The sequence below is a fragment of the Apium graveolens genome, chromosome 5 (assembly GCF_009905375.1).
Source record: "Apium graveolens cultivar Ventura chromosome 5, ASM990537v1, whole genome shotgun sequence".
Lineage (NCBI taxonomy): Eukaryota > Viridiplantae > Streptophyta > Magnoliopsida > Apiales > Apiaceae > Apium > Apium graveolens.
The window spans coordinates 88642235-88661105 of record NC_133651.1 but is presented as its reverse complement, the minus strand read 5'-3'; the positions used below and the strand labels follow the sequence as shown (position 1 = coordinate 88661105).

Sequence of the window (18871 nt, the reverse complement as noted above, 5' to 3'; positions counted from 1 at the left end):
GCTGCTCACAAAAAGTTTACTGTCTTTCAAATGGATGTGAAAAGTGCTTTTCTCAATGGAGAATTGGAGGAAGAAGTATATGTTGAACAACCTCCAGGCTTTGTAGACTCCAAATATCCAGATTATGTCTACAGGCTTGATAAAGCACTTTATGGACTTAAGCAATCTCCAAGAGCATGGTATGAGACTTTAGCTCAGTTTCTTCTGGAAAGTGGATTTAACAGAGGAACTATTGACAAAACACTGTTCTACCTCAACCATGGAAAGGACTTACTTTTGGTCCAGATTTATGTTGATGATATCATCTTTGGTTCTACAAATGACAGACTTTACAAGAAGTTTGCCAAACTGATGCAATCAAGGTATCAAATGAGTATGATGGGGGAACTTAGCTATTTTCTGGGCCTTCAAGTCAAGCAGAATGAAGAAGGCACTTTTATTTGTCAAACTAAGTACACCAGAAATTTGCTGAAGAAATTTGGAATGCAAGATTATTCAAGTGCATCCATCAGTAGACATTACTGATTACAGAGGTATGATTGGCTCACTACTCTATCTAACTGCTAGTAGACCTGATATCATGTATGCTACCTGTCTTTGTGTAAGATTTCAAGCAGATCCAAGAGAACCTCACTTAACAGCTGTGAAAAGAATTTTCAAGTACCTTAAGGGAACAGCTGATCTGGGATTATGGTATCCCAGAGAATCAGATTTTAAACTAATAGGTTACTCAGATGCAGATTTTGCAGGTTGCAAAATTGACAGGAAAAGCACAAGTGGAAGCTGCCAATTTCTTGGAGGCAGATTGGTTTCTTGGTTTAGCAAGAAACAAAAGTCAATTTCCACATCAACTGCAGAAGCAGAGTATATTGCTGTAGGAAGCTGTTGTGCACAGATTCTTTGGATGAAGAATCAATTACTGGATTATGGGTTAACATATTTCAAAATACCTATTTACTGTGATAATCAAAGTGCTATTGTTATGACAGGTAATCCAGTTCAACACTCAATGACAAAGCACATCAGCATCAGGTACCACTTCATAAGGGAACATGTGGATGAAGGTACAGTGGAATTGCACTTTGTTCCAACAGATCAACAACTAGCAGATATCTTCACAAAACCACTGTGTGAAGCTACTTTTACAAGATTGGTAAACGAACTTGGAATGGTTTCAGGTTCTTTCTTTAAATCTGCTTAGTTTTGTTCTGATGCATCAGACTTTATGATCAGTATTTACAGAAATTACTCTCTTTGTGTATTCTGTGATTAATTGAAAATTGCTTAAGTACTGACTGGTGTCTGATGTGACTCTCTAAACTCTGATAGTGATATATCTGTTTAAGTAACTATTCTATCCTATGAAGATACCTGTGTTAGCTGCTGACCTAGTAGTCTTCAATAAACTAGAGATCCCATATTTTAAGTAATTATTTTTGTGGAAATCTACTGACACAAGCAAATTCTGATATTGAGCTTAGTTGAGTTTACTTTGTCTATCTTATTACTAAGTCACAAACTAGAATAATTCTTCTCATCTGTTAAGTTCTGATGCTAGTAAATCTGTTGAATGCACTAAGTGCTGATAAACCTCACTTATCAAAAGAAAAAGAAAAAGAATCAAGAAATTAAAATCAGGTACTCCTTTGAGATCTAGAGTAAAAATGTGGAAGGGAAGACCCAATTACATTGCTAGTATTAAGTAATATGCATTAGAAAAGCAAATACATATTTTCTTGGTGACTTTTCAAACTCTATGATTACTAGAGAAATACTCTGATAATAGTATAAATTCTGATAAGCAGTCGTGACTCACTTACACTGAGAAGCCACTGTCAAATGGAATTTAAAACGATGCACAAAATTAGCACAAAATAGTTGAGGTGGACTCAAGCATGAACTCATTCAATAGTAGGCTTCAGAATAATGACAGATTTTTAGTAAAGTTTTAGTTATGCCTTATTTCTAAGATGTACTGAAGTGAATCAGACTTTACTCTTTGTCTGATATTTAGCTTAATGCACACACTAACCACTCCATATGAATGATGAAAATGACTGTGGTGATCTATGTTATTTTAGATGAACAGTTTATGTGTCATATTACATAATCTCTGAGGACAAGTTTCGTTGAACGTTCTGATGATTAAGTTCTAAAGAATCTATATCAGAATTTGTGTGAAGAATTACAAAGATAGGCATTCATTTTTTGAGTCAAGAAATCATGTTCTGATAACTGTTAAGTTTTGATATAAGTCTAAGTTCTGATATTAACTTCTGATCCTTTACTTGACTTATTTGTGGATAAAATCTAAAAACAGTCTCATTTTAAATCAGAATATGTTGGGGCGGAATATTAACAATCAATATAATTAGGAATAGTGGTACACGTACTTGCACAGTAATTTTTACCTGTTTCTTGTGCGCATTAAACCTAGTTTTACCTTTCCAATGACTGTTTTTCGTCTTCCAAGTCTAGGGAGACGAGGTAGAATTAATTCTACCTGTCAGCATTAAAATTCCTTGCGTCTCCTGGCATTCACTTGCCTATATAAACAAACACTTCGCAACAGACTACACATCAATTCTTCTCTCCCACACTCACCTTCATTTTCTTCATACCAACAAAACCATGGTAAACTATAACATGTTTTTGAACTATGAAACATTCAACATGGAGCTGAGCTGTGAAGCCTGGCAGCAGGAATGGCACGTCACTGCCATTCCTGATGAGATTTGGGACTCGGTTCCCCAGGAGGTTCTCACCCACCTCCTGTTCTTTTACATGGACTACCATCGCCATCTGGAGCGATTGGAGGAGGAAAGGCTGGAAGCTCTCCGCCAACAAGAGCGAATCATTAGACTCACTATTCTATTTGTCGAGAGTAGGAAGAAGAAATAATTTATTTTCTTCTTCCTGTTTTTCTTCATCGTTAGCCTTGCCCTGCTTCTTGAGCTAGGACAAAGGCTGTTGATGTTAGGTTTAGAAGATTAGGACAATCTTGTAAAGTTCTGATGTTATTTAAATTTCATGAATGTATTCTCTTAATATATTAATAGAATTTTTACTTTTTGCAAGTTTTTATCTCTGAGATGTTTGTAATTTAAATGCACTGATAAATCCTGATAAGTCCATATTCTGATGACCCTTTCATTTTAATTTAAATTAAGTTCTGATCTTACAATATCAGTACTTATTTACTTGATTTAATTTTGGTCATTCTCATATTTGAATTTCTTCTCAGAATATTGGTGTTGCAGTGAAAAATAATTGAATAAGTGGGAATAATTTTAATTTTGAATTAAAACTGATTTACCTCGATTAATGGAATTACTGGGTAAGTGGAACGGTTTTTCCTTGAAAAACTGCAAGTGGGTAAGTAATGATTACTGTTTCTCGTGCCCATTAACTATTCATTATTACTGCATGTCTGACAGGTGTCCAACGGTTATATTTTTTTTCAAGTATAAGTAAGACAGAGAGAAGATTTTCCAATCTCTTATTTACTTTTACACTTTATCTCTCTTTCTTTGCTTTTACTCTCTTTCATCTCCTGACATTGGTTTTTCATACAGACATTTTCTCAAACACCTAACAGGCAACTCGTAATTTTTGATTTTTCTCATGGCACCTAAGGATTTGATCATTGATGGAGCTAAGTTTGTTCCAAATAACTATGCTGCAATTCTCGATCATGCTGAAGCTCCGTCTGAGTTGCATTTCGTGCAAGATCTTCTTGCACACAGTGAAATTGGGTATGCATTGACCCAGCCTTCAGTCTTTTCAAGCTAACAAGTTCTGACGTTTTGGCGGACTGGGCACTTTGATAATGGTGGTACACATGGTACTCCCAGTATTGTTTTCGAAGTGGATGATTCTACACATGTGGTTACTCCTGGTACAATTCGCAAGGCCCTACATTTCCTAGAAGGATATACTTTTTCAACCCCGGAGGAATCAGCTCTTCAAGAGTTAATGGCCAGTTTGGGGTATGAGCAGAGTTTGGCTAAGCTTGGGCAGTTGAAACGGGCTCATATCAGAAAGGAATGGAGCTTCTTTTTCGACTGCATCACTAAAGCTTTTGGGCATAAGTGTTCCAACTTTGACGCCATTCCTATAATGAGTCAGCACATCGGGTATGCTATCATTAACCAAACTCATTTTGATTTTGCAAGTGTTGTGATAGGTTTCATAGGGGATAGGATGACGGAAGATAGAAATGTAGTTTATTTTGCTAGATTCTGTCAGCTTATATATAACTTTTGCTGTACTAATCCCCCTCAACTAGCCAGTACCTTAATTCCACCATTCAAAATTGCAAAACGAGCCTTTAATGACCTGGTAAATTCTGACCTTAAGAAAAAGGTGGTTAGACCTTTACAGATTCCTCAGTTTGTAAAACAGATCTTAGTAAATTCTGATCCTCAAACCTATAGATCTGTTTATCCTGATGTCCAACCTACCACCACCTCCCAAACACCACAGCAACCATCAGCACATACCACTCATCCATCTATACCTCAACCATCCCTCAAAACATATCTCAAATCATATCTCTCAACTTCACAGACAGTTCAACCTTCATCCTCAACACCTACTGTGAAGCCTTCATCTTCCAAGCCAAGAGAACAAAGACTGTTCCTCAAACACCTCAGAAGAGAAGGAGGATTGTTTTGAGAGATGAATCTGATAGTGAGGAACAGGTTTCTACATCAGAACCTGTTGTCAAAGAAGCTGAGATAGTTCCTTGTCAGAAGGATTCTGGAATTGGGGGATCTAAGCTTCTCAAACGGCTTAGAAGAATGACTTTTGCTGAAACTCCCAAGGAATCCCCACCTTCTAAGAGATACAAGAAACAGAGAGCTAAAACGCCAGTTTCAGATGATAAGGAAGCAGTAGCTAAGGAAGGGGATCAAGAATCTTTGATCTCACAAGAACCAGAATCTGCTGAAGCCACTGCTTCTCCATTAACTCCACCTCAGGAAGCTGCTACTGAAATGGCAAATACACTATCTGTGTCTCCTGTTCAAAAGACTGTATCTCCTGTTGATCCAGGCACAAGTGCTGAAATTGATATTCAGAACCTGGTTGTGCCTGAGGTACTTTACTTAGAAGCTCCAACAGCACTTCATCCATCAACAATACCTGTCTCTAATGCTACTCAAACTCCAGAATTATCTACTACACCTTCTCTACATCTAGATGATGATGATCAGATTCTAGGTGATAATCAGAATATGGTTGTTGATCAGAACTTGGAACCAGATCAGCACTTAGAGGATGATGCTGAAGCCTCAATTGCTTCTCATACTGTTGTTTTAGATGCTAATTCTGTAAGTTCTGATGCTGCAAATGCTGATGAAACTGGTGATGCTACTCCAAATTCAGATGCTGATGAAGCAGGTCCTTCAGGACATGCACCTCAACAAACTGTTCTTAAATCTGAACTAGTTAAGAAGTTTGTTATCAGAGAAGCACCAGTGCCTTGGAGTGAAACTCCTACAGGACATGAGTGGACTAAGGAATGGAACTCAGTTACCTGTGTTCCATCTGCAAAAAATCTTGCTGAGAACTTGACAAAAGCTGATGAGATGTTAATTACTGATGATTTTAAAACACAGTTTCGAGTCACTGCATTGAGTACTAAACATCTACAAGGTCTTCATTCCATTACTCATGCAGAAATACATAAAATTCAGGAAGAATTACTCAAGCAAGAACAAGTTTAGAAAATTGACAAGAAAAAATTCTTCCAACCTACCTTTGACAGAGTTGCTTATATTGAGAAGACTCAGGAGAAACAATAATCTCAGATTGATGATATTTTGAAAAATCAAGCTTCTCAGCAATCTCAACTTGATGAAATCCAAGCCTCAGTGGAATTGCTTATCTCTCTTATGTTACCTGCTGATGCCAAAAAGGGGGAGAAAGTAATTAAGTCCAAATGAAAAACTGATAAGACACTGAAGGGGAAGGATGATGAAAAAGATGATCAAGGAACCTCTGGAATGGGTGGAGGTCATAGTCAAGGTAGAGGTTTCTTATCAAGAAAAGCTGAAATCACAAGTCACAGAACAAATTCTGATGCTGGAAAAAGAATTACTTCTGCTACTGGTAAAAGGATAAGTTCTGATGAACTTTTAGATCTTGATGAAGAAATGTCAAGACAGTTATTTCTTCAGGAAAATCCAGGAATGGACTTGGAGAGTCTAATGGAAGAAGAAGCCAGACTTAAATCAGAAAAAGTCAAATCTAAATCTGAAGCTTCTGGTAAAAAGAAACTTCCAACACTCAAAGGCATTGTGATAAAAGAAAAGACAAATCCTGAAGCAATCATGGTTAAATCACAACTGCAGATAGATCCAAGGTCCAAGGGCAAAGAGAAAGTTGGTGAACCTATCAAGGTTTATGTGCCTCCTGTGAATGAAGAAATTACTGATGAAGATGTTGATCTTGCTCTGACTTTAAGAAAAGTTTCTAAGACAACCTCTGACATGGCTTAAGTTGTTCAGAGTCAAGAGATAGTTAGCTCTGATAAATCAAAGATACTCTTACCAGGATTCACTAAAGCCAAATAGACTCAACCTTTGAAGAATGCTGCAAGTGGTTTTGAAGCAAGAGTGGTTACTGGAAAGGAAGCAAGAGATAAAACTGGATTGGGAAGTGCTGATAAAAGAAGAATACAAAACACTACCAATGATCCAACTTCCTTAAGTGAACCAGGTATTGGAGCAACTCCTGAGAGATTGAATCAACTGGAATCTGTACAAATGGTTTACCATACCTACTTGAAGAACACATTTTGTTGTACTTCATGATAGATGGTAGAGTTTATCATATAAGGGAAAATGCCATTCCACTGAAGTATTTTGAAGAACTGGAGCATGTATTATTCTTACTTCAAGTGAATGACAGAATAACAGAAAGTGCTGCAAACTATTTGAAGAATCAGATTCAGAGACAGAAAAGGCTTTATTCTGTTAAGTCTGACAGCACATATCTTCCAAAGTACAGAGATCACAAGGGTGATATAGTTGAGATGAAGCCCAACACTACCAAGATTATAACTACCTTTCTGGGTTACAGGGCTGTGGAATTCAATCTTGAGTCTGATAAGGCATATTTGATCAGACTGGATCAGGACATAAGGAAAGCTAAAATTAATGATCTCAGGGCTGCAATCTTTCAAACTGGTGAAGATTCTGCAGAACTTAAAGATGCTAAAAGGAAGATGATTGATGAACTCAAATATGCTGAGAGATGTTTGTTAAAAAATTATCTCAGAACAACTCCTGACATCAGAGAGATCAGAAGATGAAGCCAAGTCAAGATCTACAACTGCTTAAATTCTGATATGAATACAGACTGAAGTTATTATCAGAAGTTAATGATTGGTAAAGCTTTAAGGACTGTAAGTTGTAGTTATCTAGTCAAATTCTCATGCATTTGTACTTAATATTTTTGACATCATCAAATATCTGTTAAACTTGTATATTATGCTAATTTACAAGATTGGGGGAGATTGTTAGATATATTTGATAATGTCATGGCTAATATGATTTATGTTTAGTTTTCAGATCTTACTTAAACAGGATAAATCAGTACTTACTGAAAGTCAGGACTTAAGGATATCAGTACTTATATTATCAAGAGATAATCATCAGAAGATGGATATCAGAACTTAAGTACTGAAGGACGTTCAGATAAGGAAGTCAGCTGGTTAAAGGAAAGAAGATCGAGACAAACATAAGAAGAGATATGCATGAAGAAGGAATTCTATGAAGAATAGAATACTTGGAAGAAAAGATATCTGATTGATATATTTTAGGAAGCAGAATTATATTCCATATCAATTAGCGATTATCTTGTAACTGTGTAGTATATAAACATAGACATAGGGTTTACACTAAAGTGTTATCACAATCGAGAAGATTAATTATTGTAACCCTAGCAGCTCTCATGATATTTGTTCATCACTGAGAGAGAATAGTTCCATATTGTAACAGAGTTTATTGTTTCAATAAAGTTTGTTTTCTGTTACTTGAGTTATTAAAGTTCGATTTGATTGTACTATACACTGTATTCACCCCCTCTACAGTGTGTGTGTGACCTAACAAGTACTACTTGCGAACTCATATACTCGCGTGTATTATTAGCGCGTGTTTAGCGACTAACAAGTTTTTGGTGCCGCTGCTGGGGATTACATTGTTAATTTATAGTTTATGTGATTTCCATCAGTGGTTGTTAAAGTTCATTGACTCGGACATTATTACTTATTTGTTTCCTTATCTTATTTCAGGTACTCTAGCGAGGGTGTATGCATACGCGTTCGCGTACTCGTAAGAGAACTCTAGATAAAGCCGAGGAAGAACTTGTGGTGGTTCGAAGGGAAGTTTTTGAGGAAGAAAAGAAGGTAGAAGAAGAAGAGAAAGTCGAGGAACCAACTTTAGTAGAGATGGGTGATCAAGCAGAAAATCCTAAGGCTTTGATGGACTATTCTTAGCCTAAGATCGATGACATTCAGTCAAGCATCATCAGGCCAGCCATCAGGGCTAACACTTTTGAGATTAAGTCAAACACGATTCAGATGATACAGAACTCAGTTCAGTTTGGGGGTTCTCCTACTGAAGACCCCAACATGCATATCAGGAATTTCATCGAGATCTGTGACACTTTCAAGTTCAATGATGTGATTGAAGATGCTATCAAGCTGCGACTCTTCCCGTTCTCTCTAAGGGACAAAGCTAATTGCTGGTTAAAACATATACACGGGCTCCATTGAATTATTGATTCAGCAAGTAAATTGATGGAATAAAAAAAAGAGCATGCATCGGTCACTTTTCTACCCCATCAATAATTGATGTTCCATCAATTTGGCAACAAGTCCATCAATATTTGATGGAGTATACAATGGCCATTAATCTGCATGGCCCATAATTTTATTATCTCATTTTGCTACTTTTTCCATTCTACACATTGCAACTGCTATGTACTAGCAACGATTCGAACTTTAACGGTCATTTTTTTTATATAAATATGATCCTTTTGTGTTTATAATATTTTAGAACACCCACATTTCTATCTTCTTAATCTTATTTTTGCTTCATTTGTTATACATATAAATATATAATGGGTTCAAATTGGCTTCCCTCCGAGGAATTGCAGTTATGTATTTCATGGGCTCGATAATCTATTGATCCGATCACCGGTCGATATTCAAATAAAAATAATTTATGGGGGCGAATTTATGAGGATTATGCAAAAAATTGCTCTCGAGTCCTACTTTGCACCGTTGAAGAGAGCACTAAAAAAATGGCAATGTGCCAAAAATCAAGCTAGCAGACACAGTGCTAGCGGAACCAATTTGGTGGATGAGGTAGGATTTTCTATTTTTCACTTTTAATATAATATATTATTTGTGTGATAACTTAATATGCATAATTTGTCATTTTATTTAGATAACTCAAGCTCAAGGATATTATTTCAAGGAGATGAATAAGCTATTTGACAAATGGGAATGTTATGAAGCAGTTACAACACATCCTCAATTTGTGGATGTTCCCACCACTTCTCCTCCATTTCAATGAAACTTTCCAACACAAATGGAATCACCAATTAATCTGAATAGTGATGATTGCGTTGATGAAGAAGGTTTCACGACTCTAGATTCTAATCGAGAAATGGAAGGTCCTTCTAGTCCAGTTAGGCCGATGGAAGTCAAGGCGTCCAAGCAAGCAAAAAAGAAAGAAAACAAGGTATGACAAAAAAAGATAAGATGTCTATATCTATTTTTAATAGTATGCAATGTAACTAAAAATAACTTGTAGAGGCCAACATCAAAAGAGATGAGGAAACCCTTCAAATGTCGAGGGAGATGTTAGAACTTGAGAAACGAAAAGAAGCAAGACAGGCAAGACTTGATGCTCTAGAAGAACGAAAAGAAGCAAGATTGGCAAAATGAATGGCTATTGAAGAATTAAGAGAGCAAACAGATCATGACAATGGACACCATCCAAATGACTCATAATTCGAAGAAGTGGTTTAAAAGAAAGAAGGATGAGATCATGGAATAAGTGAATGAAACTACTAGTGATGGTGCTTACGTTCTTCGCTTTGACGATGATTATTATGATTAGATTCAGCTATTATATTTTTAATTCAGTTATGTACTTTTTTTTAATTCAACTATGTTAATTTTCTTTCTAATTCAATAAAAGAGATTTATTTAAATTGTCAAGTCATACATTTCAAGAGATAATAATTTGAAAACTATTCATTAGCTTCTATTGCCCAGTTGTGCTCCACCAAATCATTTTGAAGCATCGTATGAATATAAGCTAATTCCAAGTTCTCAGTATGATCCCAAAATGCTTGTTGATTTCTTCCATCTCTTTGTACTGGTGCAAAAGGAATTCTAACTCCATTACAATCTACCGGCCCATCGTAAACTTGTGATACTGGTGCAAATAATTTTTGTGATTGAGTGGTAGGATTTGATATGATTTTTACAAATGTTGAATACTTAGGATAAATCCCATCAATGAGATAATATGCATTGTTGTATCTTTTGACATTGACGTGAAACACCACTGTTGGGCTATTTCCTGCGATGACTTTATCGAATACGGGAGACTGACCTAGAACGTTAATATCATTTTAAGCTCAAGGCACACCGAAAAAAGCGTGCCACACCCAAGTGTCATAGGAAGCGACCGCCTCTAGAATAATAGTAGGGCATCCTTTTCGGCCACTATAAGCCCCGCCCCACCCGCTTGGACAATTTTTCCACTCCTAGTGCATACAATCAATACTTTCAATCATACTTGGAAATTCCCTTTGTTCGCCCCTTGCTAAAAGCCTTCTTAAATCTGCAGGTGTTGGAGCACGAAGGTACTCTTCACCAAAGAGTCCTTCCACTTATTGATAAAATTTTTTATACACTCAAGTGTAGTTGATTCTCCCATTCTACATATTTCAGCATATTGATCAGTTGCCGCACCATAAGCCAGCATTCGTAGTGCAACAGTCATTTTTTGTTGCGGTAGCAACCCTAATAATCCAGTTGCATCTTCTTTATGATACCGGTAAGAATCTTGAGTGTAAAGAACTGTCATGATGTGATTGAAAATATGAGGGTGCATTAGATACCTACGACGGAAGTCGTCTTCACTGAATATTGGACGATCAATGAAGTAATTTTCCATGAGATTTTTTCCTCTTGATAGCCTTTGTCTATGATGATTGGAAGATTTTACAGGCCGTGAGCCGCGTCCTTGTGGTTCATCTGAAGTGTCAATGAAGTCCATCACCATTGTCGCTTCGGTGACCATATTATTCATGATTTCAGACTCTTCTTGAATGTTTTTTTGTCTCTGACTCAACAATCTCTTCAATGCATTCATTTTCATAAAAATTTATATTGATTTTGAGATGACTATAAAATTAAAAGATTATGGTATTATTTATGGACAATTTTTCTTATCTAAAAATTTAGATCAAGACACGTGTACTTACGTGATTCAATGAAAATCTTATCCAAAATATATATTTATCCACAATCTTATCAAGAATCTAAAATTTTCCAACAATATATCATTGAATATTATTTATGGGCCCATTAAATAATAAAAAGAATTTAAATTTATGATAAAATTGTAATTATTTATTTGATGAATAGTAACCGATGAATTGATGGAGTTGAATGGGTGCATAAAAAATAGCAAAAAAAAGTTGATTCTTGATGAATAGTAATTAACTCTATCAATTCAATTCATGAATTGATGGAGTTAATGGGTGCATATGCTCTTACATTCTCTACCAGCATGGTCTATCACCACTTGGGAGGATCTTGCTCAAAAGTTTCTCACTAAATTCTTCCCTATGGCAAAGACTGCTGCAATCAAGAATGCTCTTACTGAGTTTGCTCAACAAATTGGGGAATCTTCGTGTGAGGCTTGGGATCGATATAAGGAGATGCTAAGGAAGTTCCCACACTATAACATGCTCGATTGGAGGATTATTAACTGTTTCTACAATGGATTGAGTGCTACTTCTAGACCCATGCTTGATGCAGCATCAGGAGGAGCCTTATAGGCTAAAAGCTACGATGAAGCTTATGAACTTTTTGAACTAATGGCTCCTAATGAGTACCAGAATCCTTCCCAGAGACTGACTCAGGGAAAGGTAACAGGAATTCTGGAGTGGGATGTAGCAACTGCTCTAGCTGCCCAACTTAAGGCTTTGACGATGAAGGTGGACACTTTGGCTAATTATGGAGTTAATCAAATCATTAGTGTCTGTGAGCTTTGCGCTGGTGCCCATGAGACTGATCAGTGCACAATTTCTAGTAAATCAGCTCAGTTCGTGAGCAACTTTCAGCGTTCGTAACAACCTGTGCAAGCCACTTATCATCCCAACAACCGTAATCATCCTAATTTCAGTTGGAGCAATGCTTAGAATGCGGTTCAACAGCCTTATCAGCAATATCCAGCTAAGCAGTACAACCTCCTAGTTTCAAGCAACCACAATATGCACTAAGACAGCAACTCCAGTTACAACAAGCCAATGAAAAATTTGAATTAGAGGAGTTGAAGCTTATGTGCAAAAGTCAAGTTGTTTCTATAAAGACCTTGGAAAATCAAATTGAGAAAATTACCAATGCCTTGCTAAATCGTCAGCTTGGTACACTATCTAGTGACACTGAAGTGCCAGGAAAGAGGGAAGCTAAGGAGCAGGTAAATGAAATCACTTTAAGGTCTAGAAAGGTTGCGGATTCTGAACAAACTTAAACATTGACTGAAGAAGCTGGGCTGAGAAAGAAGTAGAACAGCAGGAAGTAGAAGTGGAACCAAGGAAGACTACTATTGAGCACACTTCTCCTGAGGGTAATACAAGGGAAAAACAGATCTATCCTCCACCGCCTTTTCCTAAGCAGCTGCAGAAGAAAAAGCTGGACAAGCAATTTGAAAAGTTTCTGGAGGTGTTCAAGAAACTTCATATCAACATACCTTTCGCTGAGGCTCTTGAGCAGATGCCTAGTTATGCAAAGTTTATGAAAGCTATTCTCTCTCGGAAGGTGAAGCTAGATGATTTAGAGACTGTCGCTCTTACGGAGGAATGCAGTGCTATGCTGCAACAGAAATTGCCTCCGAAGCTTAAAGATCCAGAAAGCTTCACTATTCTGTGTACTATTGGAAAAATGTCTTTTGACAGATGCTTATGTGACTTGGGAGCTAGCATTAATCTAATGCCCTTATCAATATTCAAGCAGTTGGACTTACCTGATCCAAAACCGACTTATATGACCTTACAGTTGGCCGACCGTTCTATTACATATTCGCGAGGTATTGTGGAGGATGTCTTGGTCAAGATTGATAAACTCATCTTCCCTGCTGATTTTGTAATTCTTGATTTCGAGGAGGATAAGAAGATTCCCATAATCTTGGGAAGACCTTTCTTGGCAACTGGCCGAACCTTGATAGATGTGCATAAGGGTGATCTTACAATGCGAGTGCTGGATCAGGATGTAACTTTTAATGTGTTCAATATTATGAAATTTCCTACGGAAAATGAGGAGCGCTTAAAGGTGGAGTTGGTCGATTCTGTGGTTACTTCAGAACTTGATCAATTTCTAAGGTCCGATGCCTTAGAAAAAGCCTTATTGGGAAATTCAGATAGTGATGATGATGAAGGTGAAGAACAATTGCAATATTTGAATGCTTCTCCTTGGAAAAGGAAGATTGATATGCCTTTTGAATCTCTTGGAATGGAGTAATTGAACAAAGCTCCTAAACGCCTCAAGCCATCTATTGAGGAAGCTCCCACTCTTGAGCTTAAGCATTTACCCGAGCATTTGAGGTATGTGTTTTTATGTGATGCATCTACTTTGCCTGATATTATTGCATTTGACCTTTCAGGTAGTGATGATGAAAAGCTCCTGAGGATTCTGAGAAAGTTCAAATCGGAAATTGGCTGGACTATAGCAGATATCAAGGGAATCAACCCTTCTTACTGCATGCATAAAATTCTGCTAGAGGAAGGTAGCAAGCCTACGTTCGAGCAACAAAGACGCCCTAATCCAATCATGAAGGAAGTAGTGAAGAAGGAAATTTTTAAGTGGTTAGATGCATGGATCGTCTATCCTATTTCTGACAGTTCATGGGTAAGCCCGGTTCAATGTGTGCCAAAGAAAGGTGGTATTACTATGGTAGCAAATGAGAAGAATGAGCTTATTCCTACACGAACAGTCATAGGGTGGAGAGTTTGCATGGACTACAGGAAGCTCAGCAAAGCCACTAGGAAGGATCATTTTCCTTTGCCCTTCATTGATCAGATGCTTGACAGATTGGCCGGTCATGAGTACTACTATCTTCTGGATGGCTATTCGGGTTACAATCAGATTTGTATTGCTCCTGAAGATCAGGAGAAAACTACCTTCACTTGTCCATTTGGTACTTTCGCCTTCAGATGAGTTTCTTTTGGTCTGTGTGGTGCACCATCCACATTTCAGAGATGTATGATGGCCATCTTTTCTGATATGATTGGCCAGAATGTGGAGGTGTTCATGGACGACTTCTCTGTATTTGGCGATTCTTTTGATGAATTCTTGCAAAATCTTGGACACGTTCTCAAAAGGTGTGTTAAGACCAATTTGGTTCTCAATTGGGAAAAATGCCACTTTATGGTACGTCAGGGTATTATTCTTGGGCACAAGGTTTCTAGTAAGGGTCTTGAGGTGGACAATACCAAGGCGGGGGTCATTGAGAATCTTCCTCCACCTATTTCTGTTAAGGGAATTGTTAGTCCCTAACAATGCAACAAGAATTACAGAGGGGAGGGGGGTTGAATGTAATTCTGGCTACTTTTTCCGATAAATGAAAAATGGTTCTTTCTTAATAATATACAAGTGTTTGATTTGCAAAGTGCGGAATATAGAATTAGATTAATCAAAGCACAAATGATAAAAACACAGGTCTTTAAAACTTTCTGGTGGATTTGAATGTATCCACCAGATATATATATATATATAGAACCTTGTGAAGCTTGAATAGCTCACAGCTTCTTATAAATATGAACAACTAAACTTACAGAGAAATGCTACAGCATACAGCTTATAATTGTTTCTCTGAGAATGTATTTGCTTAGTCTTCTTGTTGTTCTACTTGCTACTTTTGGTTTATATATAACCAAGATTACATAGTAATAAGACAAGATAATAAAACAAAACCTATCAAGTCTAATACCATGCTGCTTCACTACTCTATTCCAGCATCTTTGAATATCTTCATAATAGCATGGAAATGGTAATGCTTCTTTATTCTCAAAAACCCAGTTGAATAGGCTGCCACATTCCTTTTGCAAACAGTCGACGCATGTGACTATGTTGTCACTATCAACAGATGTTTGAATTGATCATCCGTCGGGTACATGCTTATTATCCGTCGGGTAGCCTTGTTGATCATCCGTCGGGTAACCTTGTTGATCATCCTTCGGGTAGCCGTTTATCAGTTAACTCCATTTCATTTGTGCAGAATTACAAGACATCATTTATTTACATTTAATCTGTGGCGCCCTCCAAACCCGGGTCAGAAGTTTGGGGTCCACACGCACACCTTATTTATAACCTTTTATAACAATACTAAAAATAATAATAATATACAATGACCCTACTTACCAACTACCAAGGATCATAACAGGTTAAAGTATGCACACAAGCCAAACGCACTAATATATTCCATACCGATTAAATCCCAACCATTCAAACTCAAACTGAGTATTAAACATATTACAAACTTTTAAAATTTACATTATTCCAAAAGAAGTCTACTAGCTCAGCTTCAACAGCCTTAATCCCTAGCTCTCGCACTGGACTGGGGATCCTTGCTACCAACTGGTTCCTTCTTAACTGGAAAGAGTATAAACAACATCGCACAAATGAGCTAACTAGCTCAGCAAGTCACAATGACAAAACCGAGAATAATGATCATCAAGTGATTATGGTTATGATATTAAGTGAACAATGGATTATGATTTAGAATTGGATACTATATTTTTATTTTAAAACCAAGGTTAGGCTGCTGATCAGTCATGCACTAACCCCGAGCAAAGCACACATCATTGCTCTAACTACTGGATCCAAGGCACACATTGGCCTAACTTGACCATTATATGGTCTGACCACGAATCTGGTCCATAATTTTATAAAAACAATCCAATTCTAACATAATAACAAGATTAAACAATAATAAACAATAATCAGAATCATTAATAACAGTGAGTGTTTAACAATGAAAGGGTTTCAACCCTTGTATGGATCAACAAGGTACTTTCAAGGCTTGGATGTTGGGTAATGAAAGAATTGGATAACAAAGGAACCAATGTTTCATGGTTTCAAGAATTTGGTCTTTCAAAGCATAAGATACCATGGGTTGAGTATATAATAATTCAATTCAGTGTCTGGTATTTAGTTTGTACGTATTTGTAGAGTAGTATCGTAGATTTGTGGTTCGTGTTTGGGTATACAATAATCAATGGCTTAGAAAGAATATGGTTCATGGCTCAAGAACAATAACTGAAATCAGGGTTTAGGTTTCTGTGCTTCAAAGCACTTGCAATGTCAACAAGACTATCAAGTACTATAATATCTCGAGAAAGTTCAGAACACTTGCCTCGTATTAGATTACTATCCTGCACTTGCTTCCAATCACAATCGTTTTACTCCTCAACTACCTGTTTCCCTTTCCTATATCTTACTTCTTCTGCTCACATAATATAAGCATTTATCAATCATTAACTCATAGAATTCTATTCAATACATACTTCTATCTACCCTTCGTTTCACCTAAATCCGATTAACGGATTGAAAGTTATGCAATAACCAAGTAAACACTGAATATATAGACCGATAGTCAATCGACAAGTCAGGTATAACACATAATACATCACGTAATCAATGACATATCATTTATAAAGAAGTCTCGGGTCATAAATATGCTTTCGGGTATTTAAAATGATTTTTAAAGTATTTTTCAGAATTAATACGGGTCGTTGGATCAATTTCGGGTTAATAAACAGGGTTCGGTTGGCCAATTCTAGCTCCGAAATAATTTTAGAGTAATTATCGAGCCTTGGAAATAATTTAGAATAATATTTTAAAGCTCGAAACTATTTTTCGGAATTTTTAAATCATTTTTAAATAACTAAATCTAATTAAATAATTAATTAAAATTTATTAATAATTAATTAAATCAATTAATCAATTAATTTTCGAATTAATTGACCAATTAATCAATTAAAAATTAACCAAAGTTAATTAACTAATTAATTCAGATTTATTTGTGAATTAAAAATAATTTTCGGAATTAAAATAATAATTTTTTTAGAATTTTCAGAAATTAAAAACGAATTTTTCTAATAAAACTAAATAGGAAATATGATTTTTAAACATTTTTAAAACAGGAATCCTAAATTTGCAAAGTCTGGAAACTTCAAGGACCTAACTGTATCGTCCTCAAAAGTCTAGGGACCAAACTGCAAATTTTACACCCCGTCGCCGGAAAAACACAGGGGTGGCCGGAGAACACGTTCCCGGCGACCTCACCCTTCCAACACCTCTAGATCACATCTATATCTCACCAGGAACTCAACCATACCAACAAATCATTCTAATCATCCCTGAGTTGGCCGGAATTTGGTCAAGAACATCGCCGGTTTCCGGCGAACATCGGAAAATTTCAAAAGACAACTCCCTTCTCTACAGACCTCGGTGATTCATGAAACTTATACGACTAGATTGCAAATTTCACAGAGAACACAATCCACTATATCACAACATCAATCTATTCCAAAATAAGAAACCCCCAAATTTCAATTAAGAACATTCATACGGGTTATAAACCCTAATTTTAAAATTCGAAAATCAAACTCAAATTTGAACATGTTATTGAACTCCAAATCAGACGTATAATATATCAAAATCATCAGGAAATCAAGCTCTACAACATGCAATCATCAAATCATACAAACAATCATTCGAACAAATATTCATATTTTTAATCAAAATAATTCAAAAATAAATAAAAATATTTAAAATCAACCTTTGATTCTGCAGTAAAATAGGTTATGGAATCTGATAGAGCTCTTCAAGACCTTCAAATCTGGTACTCGAGCTTTTCAAACAAAGATCAATAACACCTTCAAAAGTTGGTTTGATTCTTGGAACAGTTTATGAATATATGATTTTTTCTCTGTAAAATTATATAATTATCTGTCTGTAAATGATTTTGATAAGAAATAAAATACGGTAAAGGCTATTTATATTTACGGGAAAATAGTATCCCGTTGGATCATTCCGGATATAAAATGGTACGTTTATTTGTAAAAACTGATCCAAACGGTATCGGTTTTCGGGATAATTATCCAAATCAGTACAATTTGTACTGCGGTCTTGGTCTCAGCACCTGGTTACACGTATTACGAAGTGATAATTGTGATAGTTTAATAAAAAGCTCCCGTTTATCGAAAATACGGGTTTTATTGATTTACCGAAATGAATATTGTATCGTAAATGTTGCGCCGGGACCCGCGCAGGACAAACCGTATGCCGGATCGAAAAAGTCGAAACATAGAAAATGCTCATAATATTACAGTTAGGTTAGGAAGGAGTTCTCGGAAGAGTTTCGGGTTCCAAAAACGTAACAACGGTTGACGTCGGTTGGTTCCCATTTTTATAAAATAGATTTTAAATACTCGGAAAAAGATTTTATAAATTTCATATGATTCATATAAATTCATAAATTAACATAATAATAATTAGGAAGATATGACAATTATCTATATTTTATTTTGGACATATAAAAATTGAAATACTCAA

General features: G+C 36.3%; 1 protein-coding gene and 1 non-coding gene across 2 annotated transcripts; both read right to left on the bottom strand.

Moving 5' to 3' along the window:
- Positions 1-10269: 10269 nt before the first annotated feature.
- LOC141660247 (uncharacterized) lies at positions 10270-11402 on the bottom strand. Its single transcript, XM_074467214.1, has 2 exons — positions 10940-11402; positions 10270-10637 (listed from the first exon to the last, which is right to left on the bottom strand). Exons 1-2 carry the CDS (start codon positions 11400-11402, stop codon positions 10270-10272), a joined length of 831 nt encoding a protein of 276 aa, XP_074323315.1.
- Positions 11403-11895: 493 nt separating this feature from the next.
- On the bottom strand, positions 11896-12002 carry LOC141662810 (small nucleolar RNA R71). The gene has a single exon (XR_012550906.1). It is a non-coding gene; the product is annotated as a small nucleolar RNA R71 (small nucleolar RNA).
- Positions 12003-18871: the final 6869 nt, after the last annotated feature.

Excerpts from the sequence above, each read along its gene's own strand:
- LOC141660247 (XM_074467214.1), bottom strand. The coding sequence starts at position 11,402 with ATGAATGCATTGAAGAGATTGTTGAGTCAGAGACAAAAAAACATTCAA. Across the intron at positions 10,638-10,939 it reads AGAATCAACTACACTTGAGT|GTCAGTCTCCCGTATTCGAT; the intron begins GTATAAAAAATT and ends TTAACGTTCTAG.